The sequence below is a fragment of the Ixodes scapularis genome, unplaced genomic scaffold (assembly GCF_016920785.2).
Source record: "Ixodes scapularis isolate PalLabHiFi unplaced genomic scaffold, ASM1692078v2 PGA_scaffold8__174_contigs__length_109621045, whole genome shotgun sequence".
Classification (NCBI taxonomy): domain Eukaryota; kingdom Metazoa; phylum Arthropoda; class Arachnida; order Ixodida; family Ixodidae; genus Ixodes; species Ixodes scapularis.
Window position 1 is genome coordinate 4,958,390 of NW_024609883.1, and position 20,237 is coordinate 4,978,626.

At 49.3% G+C, this 20,237-nt stretch overlaps 1 protein-coding gene across 1 annotated transcript; it reads left to right on the plus strand.

The window, feature by feature from the left end:
• Window positions 1-218: 218 nt before the first annotated feature.
• Window positions 219-16,925, plus strand: LOC8031044 (zinc finger protein 358). Its single transcript, XM_029966388.4, has 3 exons — window positions 219-437; window positions 6,404-6,719; window positions 10,884-16,925. Exons 2-3 carry the CDS (start codon window positions 6,525-6,527, stop codon window positions 12,189-12,191), a joined length of 1,503 nt encoding a protein of 500 aa, XP_029822248.2. The 5' UTR covers window positions 219-437; window positions 6,404-6,524; the 3' UTR covers window positions 12,192-16,925.
• The last annotated feature ends 3,312 nt before the right edge of the window (window positions 16,926-20,237 follow it).

Sequence of the window (20,237 nt, forward strand, 5' to 3'; positions counted from 1 at the left end):
GATTCCGACTCGTCTCGACTGTTTGAAGTTTCTCTTACGCCTTTGGCAACAAATCAGCATCGCATTAAATCAGCGCGGAACATTTTGCGCCATTCGTTCCTTTCCTAAACGTTGCAAAAAATAGAAATTATTATTTTTAATTTTAATCGCGAGTCGTTTCCGAGTCGGTATCCGCGTCCAGCGCGCTTACGAAACTAGCCCGGGTGACGGTGCGCAGAGGTAACGTTGGCAGAGGCCGAGGAAGGCCCGAACTTGAGGGAAAAAATAAATGGCGTCGTTAGCTGCGGAGTCGAAGGGCGTCGGTGAAATAAGTGGACGCGAGAATGACCGACGCCGATGAGTCGGCCACGGGCACGGACACATGAGCGGCGCCCAGTGTGCCCTTCCTCGACGCTGCTGGAGCCCGGAGATGTGATGTGATGGAGCGAGTCGACAAGGTAGTGTTTTGTTTTTGTTTTAGGCTTACCCTAGTGTTGCTACACTTCACCAGTGGTGCGCGTGACGGCAGTTTGTTTTTGTTGACGACGTAAGTGCGCCGATCCCTGGGCGCGCTACTGCGCTTCAATCGGGTCGCGGAGCCGAGCTCGAGCCGTCGCCCACCGATCTCCAATATCGGGGCCTCGGAACGCTGTCCGAACGACGCACTTGAGCGGCTCCAAAGTGTCCGACTGGCGGGGGCTTCCCCGATCGCGCTGTGCGCTGCACGGCGCTGCCTAGGCCTAGGCGCGCCTTTTCGCAATCGGTCGTTCCCGACGCGATTTGGGGGCCCTCGGGGTGGGCCTCCGTCCGATCGGCCCCTGGGGGGCCCCTCGTCGCCTGCCCGCTCGACGGGGCCCCCGAAACGGGCCCCCTCGGGTTCGCGCACACCTCGTGACACTCGCCTTGTCAACAGTTGCATAAGCGCCAGTGTGCGTACGCGGATCGGAATTTCCGGTTGCGTAGCCCACTTCCCCGTTGGCCTTTGACCCACTTCGGGCAAAACAAAGCGGCGCCGCCGATGAGAACGCAATTACAGGCGGCCGATGGGACTGCGTTCGCGGCGCTGGCCCTCGAGCTGGGGCTTGAGACGCTGGTCGATCCTCTTTGGGTAGCTTTGCTCGCTGCCATGGCGCGTGCGGTGGCTTCATTGAGCGCATGGGCGTGCCTGGCACGTCGCCTCGGCGGCAGGGCAGCTGGTCTACGCTCGCGTCTCTCTCTTTTTAAGATGCGAGGCTGGACTCAGCTCTCTTTCGCTCGACCAAATTGTTTCCTGCCGCTCTTTGCACGTAGTTTGCGACACTCGCTGAAAGTTCCTACAACTGCGTGTTAATAAAATCACGAGTCTTTTTTTTTTTTTTTTTTTCTTTGCTGTGTTTGTGGAGAGATGTTTTGCACGTTTCATGAATCTGCACGCTCCTCTCATTTTTTATCCTTTTTTTTTAATTTTCTACTGTCCCGTTTGGCGCGAAAAAACAGCAACAAACAGCTGGCGGGTTTTCCGCGGTATTTTATCTTAGCTAGTGATGTAATTCGTGCGACTCAGTTGCAAAACAACGCGCTAAATAGTATCGTAAGAAAATTTAAAAAAATATTACGAAGGCGATTTTAAATTTAATAAAGCGCAGATTCCCTTTCCTTTCTAGTTCAGTCATTTTTTAACAAAAATATAGTACCATATAGAGTGAAGATCTGCGTATGATTCACCGTGCTGACGTATTAGTATCGTTATATGCATGTGCCGTATTTTCCAGACTATAGTTCACAAACTATGTATGTTTAAAAGCTGAAATTTTACCTGATGTGAACTATCTACAAATGCAAAATATACGAGGGTTTTTTTGTTTTTTTTTTTTCTCTAGATCACTGTAACAAGATTAGTGGAATTTTATGAATAGCAAAGTATATTAATGGTAATTTGTGTATGATACAAGCTTCTTTGTGAACTAATACAGCAGGCATCTGTCAAGGTGTGCTGTGTATCATAATCTTTGCATTTGGATTAAGCGCAAAGTCTGGACTATGTGCTGGGTGCGGGCTATCTAAGGGGAACTTTCATTTTTGACCCCAGTTTTGCCCTTGCGGTCTATAGTCCGGAAAATACGGTAACAACACAGTATTCATAGATCTGTCGCAAAGTTGCAGCAGGAAAGGGCACGCTGGGTTTGTAGTTACACACACTGCATTTGGTGGCATCTGCAGCAGCAGGTTTTTAGGCACAAATCAAACAAGTGGCACTTTAGTACGTGAATTTGTTTTTGCATTATTTTCGTCATTTTCTTTGGATCTTTCCTTCAGGCGTGCAGCGCATTCACGTGCAAACCCAGCATGCTCCTTGGTGTTCTAATTGTTGAGCGAAAGGTCCATCGAGGTTTCAGCAGATTGTCTCGCATTGTTTTGTTTCTTACATTGTCGAAAATCGTCTTGCTGTACTTATTGTCACAGAGTCGCTGAATGTTCCCAGAGTACCGAATTCCGTTCAGTCCACTTACTGGTAGTCGATCCCCGCAGGGTCCAGTTCTGATTGACTGGTTTAACCCGTGGTGGAAGTTATCAGTCAGCCATTTTAGAGCCAGGCCCAAAACAACAAAAAATGTATTTGCAATGTTTGCGGGTTACCACGGCTACGGTGGGTACGCACGGGTGCGAGCTCTGGGTGTCTATGAGTTAGAACCGGACGGTGTTGATTTTCTTTTGACCTTTTTATATGAAGTAGCCATTAATCTGGTTTGTCAAAGGAGAATGTGTTTGCTTGCTCCGGTTCTGCTAGGGCTGCATTTCAAACTCTAGGCCTCGGGCGCTAAGCCTAACACTCGACTTCCATCTGCTTTGAGGTGAGAGAGGCGAGACGGCGAGGAGCAAGCCACGCACTGCTCGTACAAAGGAAATAACTTTAATATAAACAAACAGGCATAGCTACAGGCCAGTAACGTGGATTGAAGAGCTTGTACGAGAATTAACGGCTATACTGTACGCACTTCGCCTGGACTGCACAGGGTAGCACCATATTAGAGATTGCAACTGCTGCGCCTTGACTCGGTTCTGAAGCGAAGCTGGAGAGTTTCGGTACTCTGGGAACATTCAGTGACTCTAGTCACAGTAATGGACAATGCTGGTGTTAAGAGCGTCATTCTTCATTGGTTCAATTCGTTGGGCCTCGTGAGCACCTTTGTTTTTGTTTATTTCGAGTTACCTGTAATGTCTTTGGAGGAAAGGTCTTTAATATGATGATCAAGGACATTATACTTGATCTTGCCATTCTGGTTTTTGATGCCTTTTAACTGGAAGGGCAGTGATTATCATTTGCCACACAGAATGAAAGGCACACCTGCTGGGTTTGATGGCGCAGTGTTAGATTTTTATAGCCTTTTTATGGGTGCTGCAGCAATAGATCTATGGGAAATGGAAATGTTTTTATATAAACTGGAGAAGGCCGTCCTTGTGTTTTGTGTTCTTTCCATTATTAGAGCGGAGGGGCCACTTTTACACGGACCGACCCGTTCATTAGGCCTCAAAATGTGCAAACAAACAAATCGAGCCAGATGGAGCAAAGTAGTTGAATCGGAATGCTAGGTTTACGTCAGTCCCGCGACAGTTGTTTGCTGCAAACTTGGTCGCTTCAGTTCTTCCTCTGAACATCTTGGTGAATGCGATATAACTCACATTCATAAAAATAGACAAACTCAACGAGTTAGGCGGTGTGAGAAACTGCTCGCAGCAGACACCAAATTGAAGTGGAAAGGGCAATCGTGGTATATTTAAAAAAAAAATCATGACTCTATATTATTTATCTCTTAAACATCAATGGATATTAAATAAAAGAGAAACAATTTTACAATAAACATTCTACACGTCAATAATCTCTCCAACCAATGAGAGCCAGGAAACAGCTCAGCTAGCTAAGCGTCTTTTAGTATGGGCTGGGCCAAGAGCCGGGGCTACCTCTACCTGAATATTTTTTTTTTATGTTTGTGTTATTTAGAAGAACAAAAGAAGATTACTTTTTTATTGATGTTCTCCTTCTCTTCCTTGTCGTCGTCTGACAATACCTCAGTCTCGCGTTTTTCACTAAAATGTTTGATATACACCAGATCACTTGCACCCTTACGTTCTGTTCATTTCAGTTTTTTTTTTTTTTTTTTTTTTTTTTAAGAAAAAAAAGTTAAAAGAAAATTTTGCCTGGATTTTTTTAAGGGGAGGGGGGGGGGGGGGGGGGGGGTTACATGTCGTATTTACCTATAGAGTTAATGTAGGTCCTTGAAAACCCTCCAATTGTAAAATGGCTCTTTTTCGAGTAGTGTGTTGAACCAAACCGAAAACGGGATCTAAATTGTTATTTTTGAGTCAACCGGAGCAAAACCAAAATTAAACATTCATTATTGAATCCGTACCGGAACGAAACAACAGTTTCATGTGGCAGTTACGGCTTCATTGGGAATTTTGCCGAAATAAAATGTGGACCGGTGCGACCGGCAGTCGCAGGTCCATTTTACTTTTCGCGAAAGTGGCGGCGGCGGTGATAGCAGCGACGTGGAGAATGAAGCAAATAAAAAGGATTCACGCGTGTGTACTAGACGATTTTGCGTCGGTGAAAGGGTGTGGTGCTTCATTTCGCTTTACAACAGACGGACGATACGAGTGATCCAGTGAACAAGTCTAGGAGCTAGAAACGTGTGCAAAGTTTTACAAATTAGAAGCACTAAGACGTGTTTGAGTTCTTGTTATTCTGAATGTCCCGTCATTGGATATATGGGACTACTTGAAGCTGTTTATTATAAAACGGATATCTAGCATTTCAATAAAGCAAATTATTGGAGAAACCGAAATAAGTGGGTTTTAGGAACATATAACCGAAACCGTAAAAACTAAAACCGTAAAAAACAAATGAATTTGATGTCAACAGGAAATGGTAACCGTAATGTTATATTTTTTTGGTTTGAGTCCCTGGTCTCAACGACGCTTGACACTTGAGTTAGGAGTCTGCTTCCCAAAAGTTGGGATGATCTTATGGCTTGGCAGCTGGGATATTGAGGTCTTCAACCCCCCCCCCCTGGAGGGAAAGGGCAGCGAGCGACGAACTGAAGTGCAAATGCCTCCCTCTCTGTACATGTGAGGTGAGATAAAGTTGTTATCCCTAGTGATTTAACTGAGGCTTACTGCATCGAAGTCTAACTGAGATTGTAGGTGTACTTGCAAAGGTTTACAGGTGGCCCAGATTATTCCTGAGCTCTTCGCTGGTGCTTGCCTTTGTTGGTTTGGTAGGTTGGCACTGGGGTGTTTTCAGGTTGTTTCTGGCCTTGACACGAGCTAGTCTTTGAGGCAGCTTGAACCCATTTTTGGAGAATACTTTGAGTCCACTGGAATACACTGGAAACGCGCTTGCACCAAGTTGGAGTCTCGCCTCCTAATTAGCAGAAAAGGAATCGTATGCAATATCTAAAGTACCACAGAGCCTCACAGAGCATATTTTTTGCTTAATATTTGTTCAAATGTAGGTCTTGCAGTGAAGTCTGACAAGGAGGAAGCGTTCTGAACCTGAAGTGTTAGGAACATAGAGCGGCGATGTGCTATGCAAGTGCCCTTTTGCGTCTCCCAGTTCAGCCTCGGCAGCTGAGAAACTCGTCTTTTCCCGTCGTCTGCTGCGTCGGTGTTCCAAAATTTATCCGGCATTGTAAAAAATGCAATTAGGCAATGTTCTCTTGGCAAGCACTACGTTGAAAGGTTTAAGAGGCCTCTTCGGACCTCGAGCTGGCCTCGGTGGCTCCGAGGCAAAGTTCCGGCCTACGGATCACCGGGTGGCGGCCTCGAATTCCGGCCAAGGTGCCTGCAGTCTGACGGAGGCTTATTGCGGAGAAGGCGACGTGTAACCGAGCTTTCGATTGCCCTTCGAGAGATCCCCGGGTGGTGGAACTTAATCCTCAGTTCTCTGCCAAAGCATGCTAGGTGCCCTTCTTTAGTTTGGCACATAAAACTCCCAAACGTGACTGTCGTCAAACTTCACTGTAAGATCTATATTTTACGAGGCAAAATATATGTTCCGCCCTAAGTAAATTTTGTCGCAATGCGTGCACCGGCGTCGACCTTGTCTCCCGGAAGCATGTGTACGTCTGCTGCGTCATTGCCGTCATTTTGAAAGAGCACTTGCGTTATGAAAATAAATGTAGTTCTAAGTAGCACAGCCAATGTACAAAGGTTCACAAAGCTTGTTGCTCGTCGTACTAACAATCATGGACGCGAAGCGAGAAATATATCCCGCTAGCAAACTCTGCGCTTGGCGAGGCTTCCTTCCAAGTGCTTTGCACACATTTGGCGCACGTGCCTCTCTCTCTGCCAGTGAGGAGTGGGTGGCAAAAGGACAGGGAGTGCTCCATTCCAGCGTACTTAGTTTCTCTGGGCCTCATGCGATGCCCCCTCTCTGGCCTTCCAGGACTCGAGTGCGGGGAGCGAGCTGGCCAAGCCCGGGGGCGCGGTGGCCGGGACCTCCCCGGTGCCCGTGGGGGTGCCGCCGCCGCCGGGGCTGGCCCTGGTGCCGGCGCCGGGGGGGGGCCATGGGGGGCGGGCCACCCCAGTCGCAGCAGCAGCAGCTGGCCCTGAAGGATGTGCAGTGCCCCATCTGCTTGAAGGTTTTCAGCCGGAAATTTTCCCTGGAGATGCACTTCCTCATCCACCAGGGACTCAAGCCCTACAAGTGCCAGTTTTGCGGGAGGTGCTTCCGTCAGAAGGGCACCCTCATGCGCCACAAGGTACGCCTATGTGGTGTGCACATTTGGGGAGCCACTTTTACCATGAGCCGCTTGCACGGGACACCCGTCTGCTTTCATCCTGTGTCCGCTCTGTCTTTTTATGTGCGGAGGAAGCGTTTTCCGACCGCTCGAGCTGTTTCGCGTCGTGACCGGCAGCACCGGCCAAAGTCGTAGGGAACATAAAGGTGCCTCAACTGTTAGTCAATTTTCATACATTCCGGTCTTCAGTCGAACCTCAAACGAAGTGAGCGCTCGAAAAATGGCCCCGGCAGAAGAAAAGATGGGGTAAGCTTGGGTTTAAGCATCCCAAATACATCCCCGATTGTACTTATGTTGGGCTGTCTGCTTTTTGCTGCGTTTTACCAATACCAAAAACAACATTAACCAAGAATCGTTAGAGTGTGCGCTGATAGGAAAAATAGCGTAAGGTGCCACCGGTAGGGCCGCAGATGGCTTACTGATCTTGAAATTCATAGTTTTCGAACATGCTGCTCAGCAGTGTGTTTGGAAGTGGCGTTGGATGCCCGAAATTTCGAGGGACAGCAATGAAACGAGTGTCTCGATCCTCCAGTTGCTGATACACGTTTTATGCTGGTGGGGCCACCTGGACACGCTTGCAACAGAGCTATAACGCCTCGTTTATGAACAAGGGCATTTTTTCATGTTCTGCATATCCCGCCTTTATTTGTGTTTTTTTGGGGGGATGGTGCACCGCCGTGTTTGCCACTCGGCTCTTGGAAGACACTTAAAAAAGTGTGTCTGTCCATCTAGTAAAGCCCGGGACAGCCTGGGTTTTTACCCGTTAATAAACTTTAACTGCCGCTTACTGCAAATGTTGCTTTTGATGGTCATGGGGTATTTTTTTAGTATCCTGCTTCATGAGCTGCTCAGGAATGTGGCGAGAAATTGAACTTTCAACTCGAACACGATTGGGCCAGCCAAAGCAATTTTCAAAGTGTGCCCAATCCAAATACCCTATTGTGCTAGTTGCTGCTGTGCAAGACGCCACAATGAGAAAATGCTCCGTTCAGTCACTACCGTAAAATACCGAGCAAGCGCCCCCCCCCCCCCCCCCCCCCTGATATTTGGAGGTAATTCGCCTAGATATTCGCAACTCCAGCGCGCCGCTCGCCCTCCCGCGGACAAACGGAGAACCAGAGGAGTGGGGACGGCAGTGGCAGCGGCGGCGCGGAAACAGTGGCAGGGACTGTCGGCCTTCATGTATGAAGCTGCTTTAACGAAAAAAGTGAGCGCGTTAAAAAAGGAATTTATGTGCTCCGCCTTGCAACAGCATTGCACGAAGGACCGGGATGTCTAATTTCATTGGGGATTTTTCGTGTATCGCATGCGCTGCGGATTTCTGGTCTTGTGCATGGCCGCCAGCTCAATCTGTGCTCAACGTGACGGAAAACGCTACCGCTAATAATGAAGAACTCTATAGTACGGTCTACGAAAAGTCTATTCTTTGCCATAAGTAGGAGAAAACTCGTCGCGCAACGGTATGTCGCGCAATGCAAATCGGGAATGGGTTCGCGTTTTAAGGCCGTTACAAGGAACATGACCATTTATTCCAAGCACTTTAAGAAGACAGAATACCCGTACTTGCTTTCAGGTAATTACGAAGCAAATAAAGAAATGCTCGAAGCATTTCAAGCGCGTCTGTGTTAGCCAGCCGTTCGTGAGGAGAGCTTAGAACGCACAGTTTTGGCCAGAGGGACCGCAATGTTGCAAATAACACGGTACAAAAAAAGTACGGTGTATTAAATTATTTATTCTTGATAGAGGAATAAATGAAACCCCTAAACACTGCGATTATGTTAATAGGCAGTGTTTGCATAGCGTACGACACCCCTAAACTTCAGTTGGACGTACAGCGCACTGACGTTAAACCAGCGCTACCAACTTTCACGAGCAGCTTGTGCAATTTATTAAAATAGCTTACATAAGTGTAAATGACCGTAAAAAAAAAAGTAATCGGGGTTTTCTTGGCCCTACTGCGAAACCTCGGTGTTTTTTTGTTTTGTTTTTTTGTACTCTTTAATGCGTACTTTAGCTGCTTAATATCTTAAATTGCGCCGCCATCAAGCCTCTCGAAAAAGTTGGGGCCGTCAGTTTGACGTCGGAGGGCTGCACGGCGAACTGAAGTTTTGGAGTGTCGTATATGTAACAAGAGGTGTAAGGACTACAACATTTTTTTTTTTTTAAGAATGATGAGCACGGCAACGCTTTTGGCGCGCACTGAAAATTGTGCTTCAAAGGCGCAGCGCGAGCTTGCGGTTATAATGCTACAGCGCTCGGTAGCCTGTGGTGACAATCTTTCTATCAATAACCATAGAGCAGTTGGATTACGTGTTGCAATACACTAAAACCGAGACGGTGAGCAGCGAGTTGCAAGGCTGGGACGCAAAGACACCCATACTGTGAACGCTGCTCTTCCGAAGCTTGACGGTCACTGTTCGCGGCTCTCTTTTTAGGGCACTGATGGCTAGGCAAAGCGCAAACATATCTTCATCACCCTCAAAAATATTCTGCCACGCACAGTAACGTGGACGGTGCCTAAAACGCACTCGCTTACCGCAAAGCTTCGCAATGGGAGGTTTCTGCAACTTTTAAATATCAGCATGTTCGTTTTCCTAACGTGCATCGGCATCTCCGTCACCTGTAATATGATCCCTCCCTAACCGCTTCGCATTTGTAGACAAATAAGTCCTTTTAAAGCGCGCTGAACAGCGTCAGCGATCAGGCGCGCGGGATATCCTGGAAAATCTATCCCCGTCTCTTCCGCCGTCTTGGAACTATTACCCCGCCACCTATAGGGCGTTGGAGTTGCGAATAGAGGGGGCCCTTACTCGGATCAGGCCCGAAATTCAAGATGGCGGCCACAAAATGGCGGCTAGTAAATGTGAAAAAAAGAAAGCATTAAGGACTGCTTTATTAAAAACATTTATTTACGGACACTCCAAGCAATATTCAGTTCGGAAAACGGAAATTCTGGTATTTGCCTCAGTCGCCATCAAAGCCACAAAGCGATTCCTCAGAATCGGATCTCAAAATGAGGTCTAGGTCCATGCTCCGCAGCTCGTCTGGGTTCTTGGGAACAACAGCACCGACGTCTGACAGCCGTTCATGAAGATCGTCCTCCTCGCCGCTCCCTATGCAGGCACTAAGGAAATGGCGGTAATGGCTGGTGGTGCGTTCTAGCAACCACGTGGATTGGATTGGATTCAATATTGACTTTGTACACTGGAACAGCCGAAAAGCCCAGAACAAAGCTAAAAAAGATGCCTTCGGGACAGGCGGCAGCGGGAGGGGGGTGCTTGCTCGGTTGTGTACAGAAATGGGAAATTTCTGGAAGATGTGTGGGGGGGGGGGGGGGGGGGCACTTGGCGCTTGCTCAAGTGAGGGTGCATGCTCGGTATGTTACGGTAAGCTAAACTAAGTTTTAAGATCTTGACATGTTGAAGAATTTTCAGAAAACATACTGATTGGCGACGAGAAAAAATTCCCTTCAAATTTGATTTCGCGCCGTTTCCGAACTATCTAGTTTCTGCAACAAAATTCTCAAAGTTTCTTCTTTTTTTTTTTTTTTTCTTTTGCCAAAACTGAAGATTGTAAACATGGCACGATGCCATTTTGCAATGCTGCTCCTTCACCTAAAAGTAGAATTTGTCGCTCGGACATTTAGACGACAGGAAGTTGGTCGCCCTTCTTGTGGCGTGGGGTGCCTCCACTCTAGAAGGGCCGTTTAGCAAGTGCAATATAATTGTCGACCCGGGTTTTCTGACGTACATCGCGCTTTCGAAATACATGACCGCACACGACACTCGTACAGATAAGTGGGCAGAGCCGGGGATTAAGCCCAGAAACGACTCGTGTTTTCTGCGGCGCTAAACGTTTCCTGCTCAGTCTCCGAGCAGCTGCACCCTAACACGCTCGGCCATGGTGGCGAGTCGTTTCTTTAGTCGCCGCAGGAAACAGCTTGTGCCACACGATTCGATAGCTGAAAGCCCGTTGTTGCCTCTGCCGTTCTTGGCTGGCCAATGCAAGCTGCCGCTTGACGGCTCGTATCGCCCGTCGGGAGGCCGTGCCTCACAAAACTGGGATTCTTTTCTACGCGAAGGCAGAGCGTAGCCTCTGGAAGCCTGACTGGTGCCCCGCTTGCAGGCGATCCACAGCCAGACGCCGTCGTACCGCTGCGGCCTGTGCGACAAGAGCTACCGCCAGAAGAATGTGTTCCTGCACCACCTGCGCAATCGGCACAAGGTGTCGACGGACGTGCTGGACCGGCGGCGTTGCCACATCAAGAACAACAATGCAGGAGGGGGCCTGATGGAGGCCCTGCCCCCGAGCACCGCCCCCTACCCGCCCCCGCTGCCGCCCCCCTCCATGGGCTCGGTGTGCCTGCCCCCCCTGAGCCCCCCAGAGCCCCCGCCCCCCGCCGACCAGGACCCGTCCATCATCCTGCGAATCTCGGAGCGGCAGCAGAGCATGCCCCCGCTGTTCTCGGGCAACCCGGTGCCCCCCCTGCACCTGGCGGGGGGCTCCCTGCCCCCGGGACCCCCCGCCCCCTGGCAGTGCCCCTTCTGTGCCTTCGAGAGCGTGCACGACCCGGACGTGTGCCGGTCCCACCTGCTGCAGCACGTGGAGGACCCGCCCCCCGCGGCCTACCTGGACTGCCCCCTGTGCCCCCGCAGAATGGGCTCGCCCGCCGAGCTCGCCGGGCACCTGCGCGACTTCCACGAGAGCGGCGGGGGGCCCCAGCCGGGAGCCAGCCCCCCCCGGCCCCCCCGCGGAGAGGACGCCCGCTCGGACGTCACCTTCAGCTGCATCCCGTGCCAGATGGAGTTTGGGAGCGAGGACGACTTTGAGTGGCACGTCAAGACGCACGTGCAGAGCGTGCTGGCGGAGCCCCGCCCCCCGGACGACTGCGTGGGGCCCCTGGACCTGACGGAGGCCCGGGGGGGCGGCCGGGCCCGGGACGGGGAGCGGGGCGGGGAGCAGCGGGGGCAGGGGCGGCGCCAGCTCATGTGCGTGGAGTGCGGCAAGCTGTTCGGGTCCAAGGCATTGTACCGCTACCACGCCCAGCTGCACCTCGCGGTGCAGGGGGCCTTCCGCTGCCCCCAGTGCCGGCTGCGCTTTGCCCGCAAGCCCCAGCTGCTCCAGCACACGCGTCAGTGCCACCTGCGGCGGCTGCGCTGTCCCCGCTGCGGCCGCCTGTTCAGCTACCGCTGCCTGCTGGCCAGTCACGCCCGCCACTGCCCCGGCCCGGCCCCGCCCCCGCTCTGCCTGCCCGTGGTGGACATCGAGGCCGCCCGGGGCGCCCTGGGGCCTCAGCTGCTGGGGGTCATCCCCCTGGTGGCTCCGGACGGCGACGAGCCCAGCCCCGTGCTGGGCGTGCCCGTCCTGGCCCCGGACTCGCTGCTCAAGAACCGCCTCAACGGGCTCCACGTGTCCGCCCGCATCGGGCTGTGACGCCTGCTCGGCCGCCCGGACGCCCTCTGAGGCAGACGACTCTGGGAGAGATTCCTGCCGCAATTCGAGCCCGGCGGCGCAAATTCGCCGAGTGCCAGTTTGCCGAATCCGGGTCTGCCGCACTCCAGTTCTTTTATGGTGGCACTCCGTCGAACTCCGGTCTGCCGGACTCCTTGTTTGAAGATTTCTCGGTCTGCTCAGAGCCAAGTGTGCCTCGGTTTGAGAGCCGGACGGCTGGTCGAGAGCGCTTGAGTTGTTGCGGAGTAGCAGACGTATTTCGCCCTTGGGGGCGGTACTGTCAGGTCTTAAACAGTGGGGAATTCGGGGGAGAGGGCAGCGTTGAAGCAAGGTGTGGGTCAATGAATGTCGCTGGCAGGGGAGAACAATCTCCTAGTCTTCCGACGCATCACCATTTCTCCATCCTTTTCAAACTTCGCAGTACAAAGATCACCCTCGTTGTTGAGAAACTCGGTTTGCGCTTTGTCGCAGTTAGGGTTTTCGCTTGGGACGACGGCTCTTTCTGGTTCGAGCTCTTTGGGAAGGGCAGCCGGAGGGCAATGGCCGTAATTGTCGGGCGCTTGCCGCGGGGTCGTTCCAGGCATTGTGGCCCTGCGTCGCTCCGTCTGGGGCGTTACGGGTCCCACAGGAATACTCCGCTTTGAAAACCGGCAGCACCAAATCGGTCTGCTTCGTCCGTTTCCACTCCTTTTGAATTTCGCCTCAATTACGAGTCTGCTCATCAGGAATTCCTACCAAAGATCCTCAACGTCTCTCTCGCGCGTCCAGCTATCCGTGAAGCGCCTCGCCACACGAGCGATTTCTGCTTGCGTCACGGACGCCTTTCCCCGTTGCCGCTCGGGGCGAGACTTTTTTTGTTGATCGATGAAGGTTACATTTATGACAGAGCTTTTACGTTCCCCACGCACGGAGGTCGTCCCCTCTTCGTAATCTCTGTCCTCGCCGACGATCGTTGTTTGGGGGCCCCCAGGCTAGTCTTGTTTCTGGCGCATCACATCAGCTTTCACAAAACGGGAGTCCCAGTGCCCTCTACAAGTGCCAAATATCCCTGTTGGGCACCTCCCAGAGGGGTCCACTTCTCTGTTGGGCCCCTCTGAGCGACTACATTTTTTGATGGTGGGGTTTCGGTTTAGAGCTAAAAGGTTTGGCCGTCCAGATTTCGCGAGTTCTTCATCGCTCGGTTTCGTTACGCATCTGCATTTGAGGTCTGGCAGAGCAATAACGGCGTTTGTTCACTCCGGGTCTTCGTTCCGTTGGTAGGGAAGTGGGGTTGGTTGTGGGCTGCGGGGGCACGGCCCTGGTGACGCAATGCGATGCTGGCGACAGGTTCCGTTGCTGCTCCAAGGTCTTTTCCGTCTCCGCTTGGAGCGCCATTGCTCGTGGAACTTTGTGCACCTTGTTTTTAGACTCGATTCTTGATAACTTTTCTAGTGGAACGGAACTTTGTGCAGCAAATGGGGCTGCTAATTTGCTCGGGTTTCCTTAAAAGGGTGGTGCAGCAATCCTCCCACTTTCACTGAATAACGCCTAAAGATAATCGTCGAGGTTCGTGACTCATAAAGCATGCGTTAGTTCTGTTCTCCCCATACGATGGCAGCCGCAAAAAAAGATTTGAAAAAAAAAACAAGCAGCCCTCGCCTGTTCAACTTGCAGCCGCACTTTGCGGTGCCGATTACTGTAAAACCCCTAATGTTTGCGAGGCCTGAATTTCACGACTTGGAAAGCGTGCAAACTTTAGGGTGCGCTAATATTTCTCTTGTTTGGAGGGGCGAATGACAGCCTTTATATTTGACAAAATTTAATGGTCACGACTATGACCCCGCTGTCTGATTGGGGAAAAATGGGAGGGTTTTGCAGTATGTGTTGCCAGTGTTGATCATTGCCATGATCTGTCATTGGCAAAGCCGTCATTGCTGTTTACGTCACTGAGGCTTTTTGACACGAGCCAGTACCCTCATCGACTGTCGTGAGCCAAAACCAAGCGTTCACGCAGTGCTCGTGTCCAGTCTAAGATGCATTTGAATATTGTCGTCGTAGCGTAATTCCCGTTGCTACGCTATGGAGTTCTGCAAAGGAGAGGCCCAACGAGATGTTTGCTTTAATCCTCGAAATTACGCTACGGGAAACTTCCCGGTCAGTGGCGTTGCGTGCAATACTACTGCCAGTAAGCTTGCATTAAGTTAAAAATATTTCGCCCGTAACACCTGCTATTCTAGGCCTCTGTAAACATTACATCCACTCCTGCTTGGACCACAATAGTGGCTTGCTGTATTCTGCAAGTGTAGAAAATATGCTACCCGATATCATTGCACTTTAACTGGTGACTGATATATTGGAGTATGTCAGCTTTGGTCTTTGTGAAGATAAAATGCAATCGGCCGACGCGCCTGCAGCGGCAGGTGCTAAAATTTTCGGAGAATGCTTATTCACCTGGGAGGTCTTTGAAATTTGGTTTGCACCGTAGCCCCTGTACTGCAGAACTGCCTTCTCGCACCGTTTGGATTGAAAGAATCGAATGCCGCAAAAAGCGACTTAAAATGCCGGGGGTTCGTGGCGGAATTGGGGCAACGCATCATCTTCAAGATAGCTGAAATTGGCAACGACTGCCTTTGGACAACGAGGAGCACAAACTTCAGCGAGGAGTGGCAACTTCCAAGAGGATAGATGCATTCCTACGTTCCATCTATTGAGAGAGATAATCGCTGCCGACGTGCCGTAAGGCTTCCGGTCTTTGTTTGCACTCTTTCTACCAGATCGTCTGGAAACGGCCGCTGTTTCTGCCGCACAAAGCCTTCGAGATGGAGCGTGGGAATGTTGCCGTCATTACCGTTGGGTGCCGGCCCCGTTGCTGTGTGTCGGGGGGTCGTGGGCGGCAGGTGCCACGGCCACCCTGGGCCGTACACCCGCGACTGTGTTTTGTGGGGAGGGGCCTCTGTCCTCTAACGGCCCTTGGGTTTTGTTGACGTGCACTTCTGGCTAGCGAAAAACCTTATTTTTCTGTCGTTCGGGTATGCTGAATCTCTGCGAAAGAACAAAGTTGTCCGCTGTTCTTCGGTTGGAGCTGTTCTGTGTTGCTTTGCGGCGTCCTGGTGTGCTTTCTAATACCGAGAGGGGCATTATTTATTGAGAGCACATCCTCGGAGCCGGCCTTCATTACTGTCTTGGTGCACAGCTCTTTTTGTCCTCTTTCAGCAAAGTATGCCTTCCATCAGTTTTTTTCGGGGATTTTCAGTTGCTTTTTTTTTTTTCTAGTCGAACGGGAGTGTTCAGCCAAATGACAATTTCTCTTTTATTTTCATCCGCACACGCGCATCGAGATATATATACACATGTGTAGATATGCAGAGAGAGAGCCAGGCACACAGTTTATTTTGAGGCCGCAAGAGCGAAAATAGAGAAGAAAAAAAAAAAAAAAAAAAAGGCACCACATCCCCAGACGTCTAGTCTGGCACGTGCGGCCACACGCGGCGCGTTTTTTTTTTTTCCTTACGCGCACAGTACCTGAGATTGAAGTTTCGAATTATCGACAAATTTTTGTATTTGTTTCCGTTGATTCTTGTTTTTGGGCCGACGGAGTGGAGGCGGACGACAGCAATGGCGTTGGGACGAGCGGTGCTTGGTTTTGAAGGGGTCTGAGAAGCTTGGTTACGGGGGAGGGGTCTCCGGGCATGCCCTGGGGGAGGTCGGCATAGTGCACTCTGGTGTGCCCTGGTGCGCTCTGGTGCTCTCGGAGGAGGGGGATTGAGGTCCGGTGAGACGGTGGCGAGCCTCTGTACAGTGTTTGGCGTGAACGAGAGTTGTGGCTGTTGTCTGCTCTGCGTGTCGTGTTCGGCCCCTGCCCCCTGTAGGGCGGGGGCCATCGTTGTTGAGTGGCGTTGGGCGCAGACCTGTTGGTGCCAGGCTGTACTGGCTGTTTGTTCTCGTGCTGTGGTTGGTCGGTCTTGCCGTCGAAGGAATCAAAATGGTGTTTCCCGCACAAAGGTTTGTTGTCTGTCCGAACAAAGCTCGGGTTCTGCCTTGTGCACGCTGTTTCTTCCCAATACTCCCTCTGTGTCTTGGAGCAAACACCATTTTGTTTCTTTTCCCTCGTTGCGTAAAAGAGGAGACTGTGTTCTCAGGGTCATAACGCTATGTGAAGAGTTTTTGCTTGGCATTTTTTACTTGTCAAAGGAGCCACTGTTTTTGTTTATTCCACCGTGTAAATATATATTTATTGTTGCCACACCATAACTCTTTGTTTTTACCTATCACAAGTGCACTGTTCATGTTTTCTCGTTTTTTTCCTTGTTTCGTAACTTGTTTTTAACCGAAGAACTCATCCTTAGTATACTTTCTGCCATCTTCATGGTACTTTTTAGATATCCATATAGACATGGTCATGAAAAGGTTATTTTTATCATACTCGTCTCTATTGCATATTTGTTTGGTATAAAATATTGAAATATATTGTATACCTGAAGTTATATATACATATTATATATACACCTACAGACACAGTTTGCCACAATCGTGTTTGATACCGTGGTATAGATTTACAAGAGGAAAAAGAAAACTACAATGCATTTTGATGTGTGTGTACACATATATTTTTTGTATGACAAGTTCAGTCCAGCCAGCTTTGGTTGGGCAGTTTTTTAACATGTGTTGTACATGGAGGCATGTGGCAACCACCAATAGACCTCGGAACAAATAACAGAATAAAGGTATGACAATTCACGCTGCCTCCCTTCCTTTGCGGGTCCTGGCGTTGCTCTACGTTCCCGAGAGCGCCATTCGGCCGTGAAAAGACTGGCGCAAACGAGCCAGTGAATGGGTTTTTAAATGGTGATTTCATCGTACTCAAATTTTACGAGTACTTTATTTTTCCTCGTAGAAGTCGGTGTTTTTTTTTGTTTTTTCAAAATTTGCCTAGGTTTTCAGCAGTGGTGCGACTTGTATACACTTTTTGCTACAAGTAAGTTTGCCATGGGTGGTGCGACTTGTACACACTTTTTGTACAAGTACATTCCTTAACTAAGCAAATTTGCCGTGGGGTAATATTTCTCTAATTCGTTTGCAAGGATATTGAACCTGGACTCTGCTTGCACAGATTGGGGTCACAATACATATGCTGTACACCGTAGGCAATCAAGGACATGTCAAGCTGCCTATGCAGCATTTTTCCTCGTTGCTATCATTTTGCGATGGAAATAAAAGTCTATTATTATTATTATGATGCAAGCTTATCGGTGCAGTTCTGTCACGCTATCGTACAGATATATTAGTGTGACCTTTATATTGGTGAAAACGGCCCTTTTGTAACTTGTATGACGGTGCAGCTTGTAGACCGGAAGATATGCTCTTGAAAAAAATCTAGCCTCAAATACCGTGCTATTCCTATGCAGAGGGAGGAAAATGGAAACAAAGCATCTGGTTGATGCTGCTGATGGTGCAGCAGGCTTGGGTCTGCTACATGTTTTATCTCAAAGAAGCACCTTTTCCGTCCCACTAGTGAGTAGCATGTCAACCAGACAAATTATTTTCCCCCCTTTACTAAAAAAAAAAAAATTCTTTTTTTTTTTTTTAAACACATTTACGATTGTGTTGGTAACATAAATGCACCACCTGGAAAACCTTTGCAAAAACTTGAATTGTACTTGTTTCATTGGCTCAAAGTTTTTACGCCTGAATACATAGCACTCGTAGAGGAAGTAACGATGATTTTGGCACTTGAAACAAGTATGTCCTGGTGAAATAAATCTAATCTAAGGTACATCTACATATTCTCGCGGATGGAAAAAAACCGACAAGCGTAGAACTGAAAATAAAGGTGTGATCGGCAAGCTTGTGCCAGAAAAAACGCAGCACAAAAAAAAAAAAAAAAAAAAGAGCTTGTATAGCTAACATTTATTTCATTCATCCTTAAAGGGGCGGTGCAATGATTTTAACACTGAACGAATGTGCACCTTGTATTTTTTATATTGTTTACTTCGGCATAAGTAAGAGAAAAAGTGCCACCATATCCCAAAATACCTCTATTTCGCTGCGTAATCGCAAAATAAAAAACGTTTTTTTTGCCCAACCTGCGGCCACATGGTGGCCGCAAATGGAACCTGTGGTGTGTCGTCATTCGGAGTGGTTTTTGTAAGTGATAGCGTTAGGCAATTGTAAGCTTGATTTAAGGTTAAGTTTAAAAAATCTTGTTGTTTAGGCATGCAGAAACGCTTCAGAAGCCTAATATTGCCGCTAAAAGGGTATGAATTATTTGTGGCGCCATCTACCGCAAGTCAACAAAACCTGCCGTCGCCGTCATCCGTCGACGCCCGAGGCGCCTACGGCGGCTACACGAGCAAGTTGGACGTTTTGTCTTTCCCTCGCTCGACGGAGTGCGTTGGTCGTGGTCCGTAGTATCGTGGTATCATTATTGTTCCTGGTGTCTCGACCTCGACTTCGACTTCGACTGCCCGCCGCACAAGTCCAAGATCTTGCGCTCGACGTCGCTCAGGCCGTCCGCCCATGCCGCCATGTTGGTCGGGAATCGGCGGGTTAGCCGGCGAGCCGGCGAGCGCTGGGGAAACGGAAGCCAGAAGCACCCAACCGGAAACCGACGCCACTCCGAATGACGTCACAGGCGAAGCTGGTGCCGCTTCAATGTTGAGTTGAGGGGTGCCAGAGATACCAATTTTTTTTATTTTTTTTTAATGAAAACTAGGGCAAGCAGGAAAGAATAGTTTTCGGCCCTTCGTTTTATATGTGGCCGGGATCAATTCCCGCAATTAATTAGCCAAAGTCCACAAATTGTTGCACCGCCCCTTTAACCTGTATCTAACCTGTACTCTCAAAACACATCCACATGGCGCCGATTCTTGATCGGTATTCAAGCGTGCGAAGGCACAGACACAGCACTTTGGCGTGCCAAGGAAGCTTTGAAAAACGCCCCAAGATCAGCGAAACTTGCTTTCGACGAGTTGCACCTTTTACCTGCAGCACTGCGCTTTCAAAAAAATTTTCACGTGTTCTCAACGGCAAGTATCACGGCTCACACAGAATGTTAAAGGGTAACTGCAAAGAAAAAAAAGTTTTTTTTTTTAAATAGCCTAATTGGGACAAGCATGTCAAAAAACAATTTTTCCGGGAGAAAAAACATTTTTTACAGCAATATTAATTGCGTGAGACGCATTTTAGTTTGCGGCTATTTCGTCCGTTTTAAATCGCGCGCCACGAAGTTGTGATTATGTGACGTCAATCCCAAAAGGTTCTCATTGGCTAAGAGTTTGATTGACAGCTTAGATCTTGTTTGTTAAACATTTGTTATATGTTGCAATTTTCTTTTGAGCGGCATATTTTTACGTTTAAAGAATAACCCATGTGATGAGAGTTATTCTTCTTTAGAAAAGGTTTACAAGACGGGCACTTCCGTTTGGATTCATACAAACAAAAGCTTCGCCCTTCTTTCATGGCCGCCGAAGTCTCTGCTCCCGCCTGTCTCGCCTACCTCGACTAATCGTTTCGCCGAAGTGATCAGTGTTTCGTCGTTCCGTGCTGACCCAGGTGCTTGAGTGAGACTTCTTAAAGTAGTGTGTGTTTAGCATCTGTCGCAGGTGTTAGTGATAGGAAGCGACGCGGGGTTTTGGCTTTCATAGCGCGGTTCTTTCGTTTTCCTCTTTGCTTGCTTAGCGTGTTTTTTTTTGTTTTTTTTTGTTTTTTTTTTTTTTTTTTTGCTTGTTTGCGCGTGCAAATGCTGACTTTTCGGAGATGTCAGATGCGTGATCCCGACAGTGAGCCTTCCAGCAGCCATGTCGCCCCGAAAGGAATGCTATTTGGCTGGAGGCAATCGGGCGTTCGCGTTGCGACCAACGTGTCTAGTTACGTTCTCGTCATATCGCTCTGGAGGCCGTCGAGATTCGCCCCGTGTGCACCTAACGTCCGCGACTAGACAGAAAATCAAAAAGTACTATGTCCACTACGTAAAAATGGTCTCAGTTCATGCATCTGTAGGCAGGTACAAAATCGTGCCCAAATTTATTCACACCGCACGATGCAACACGC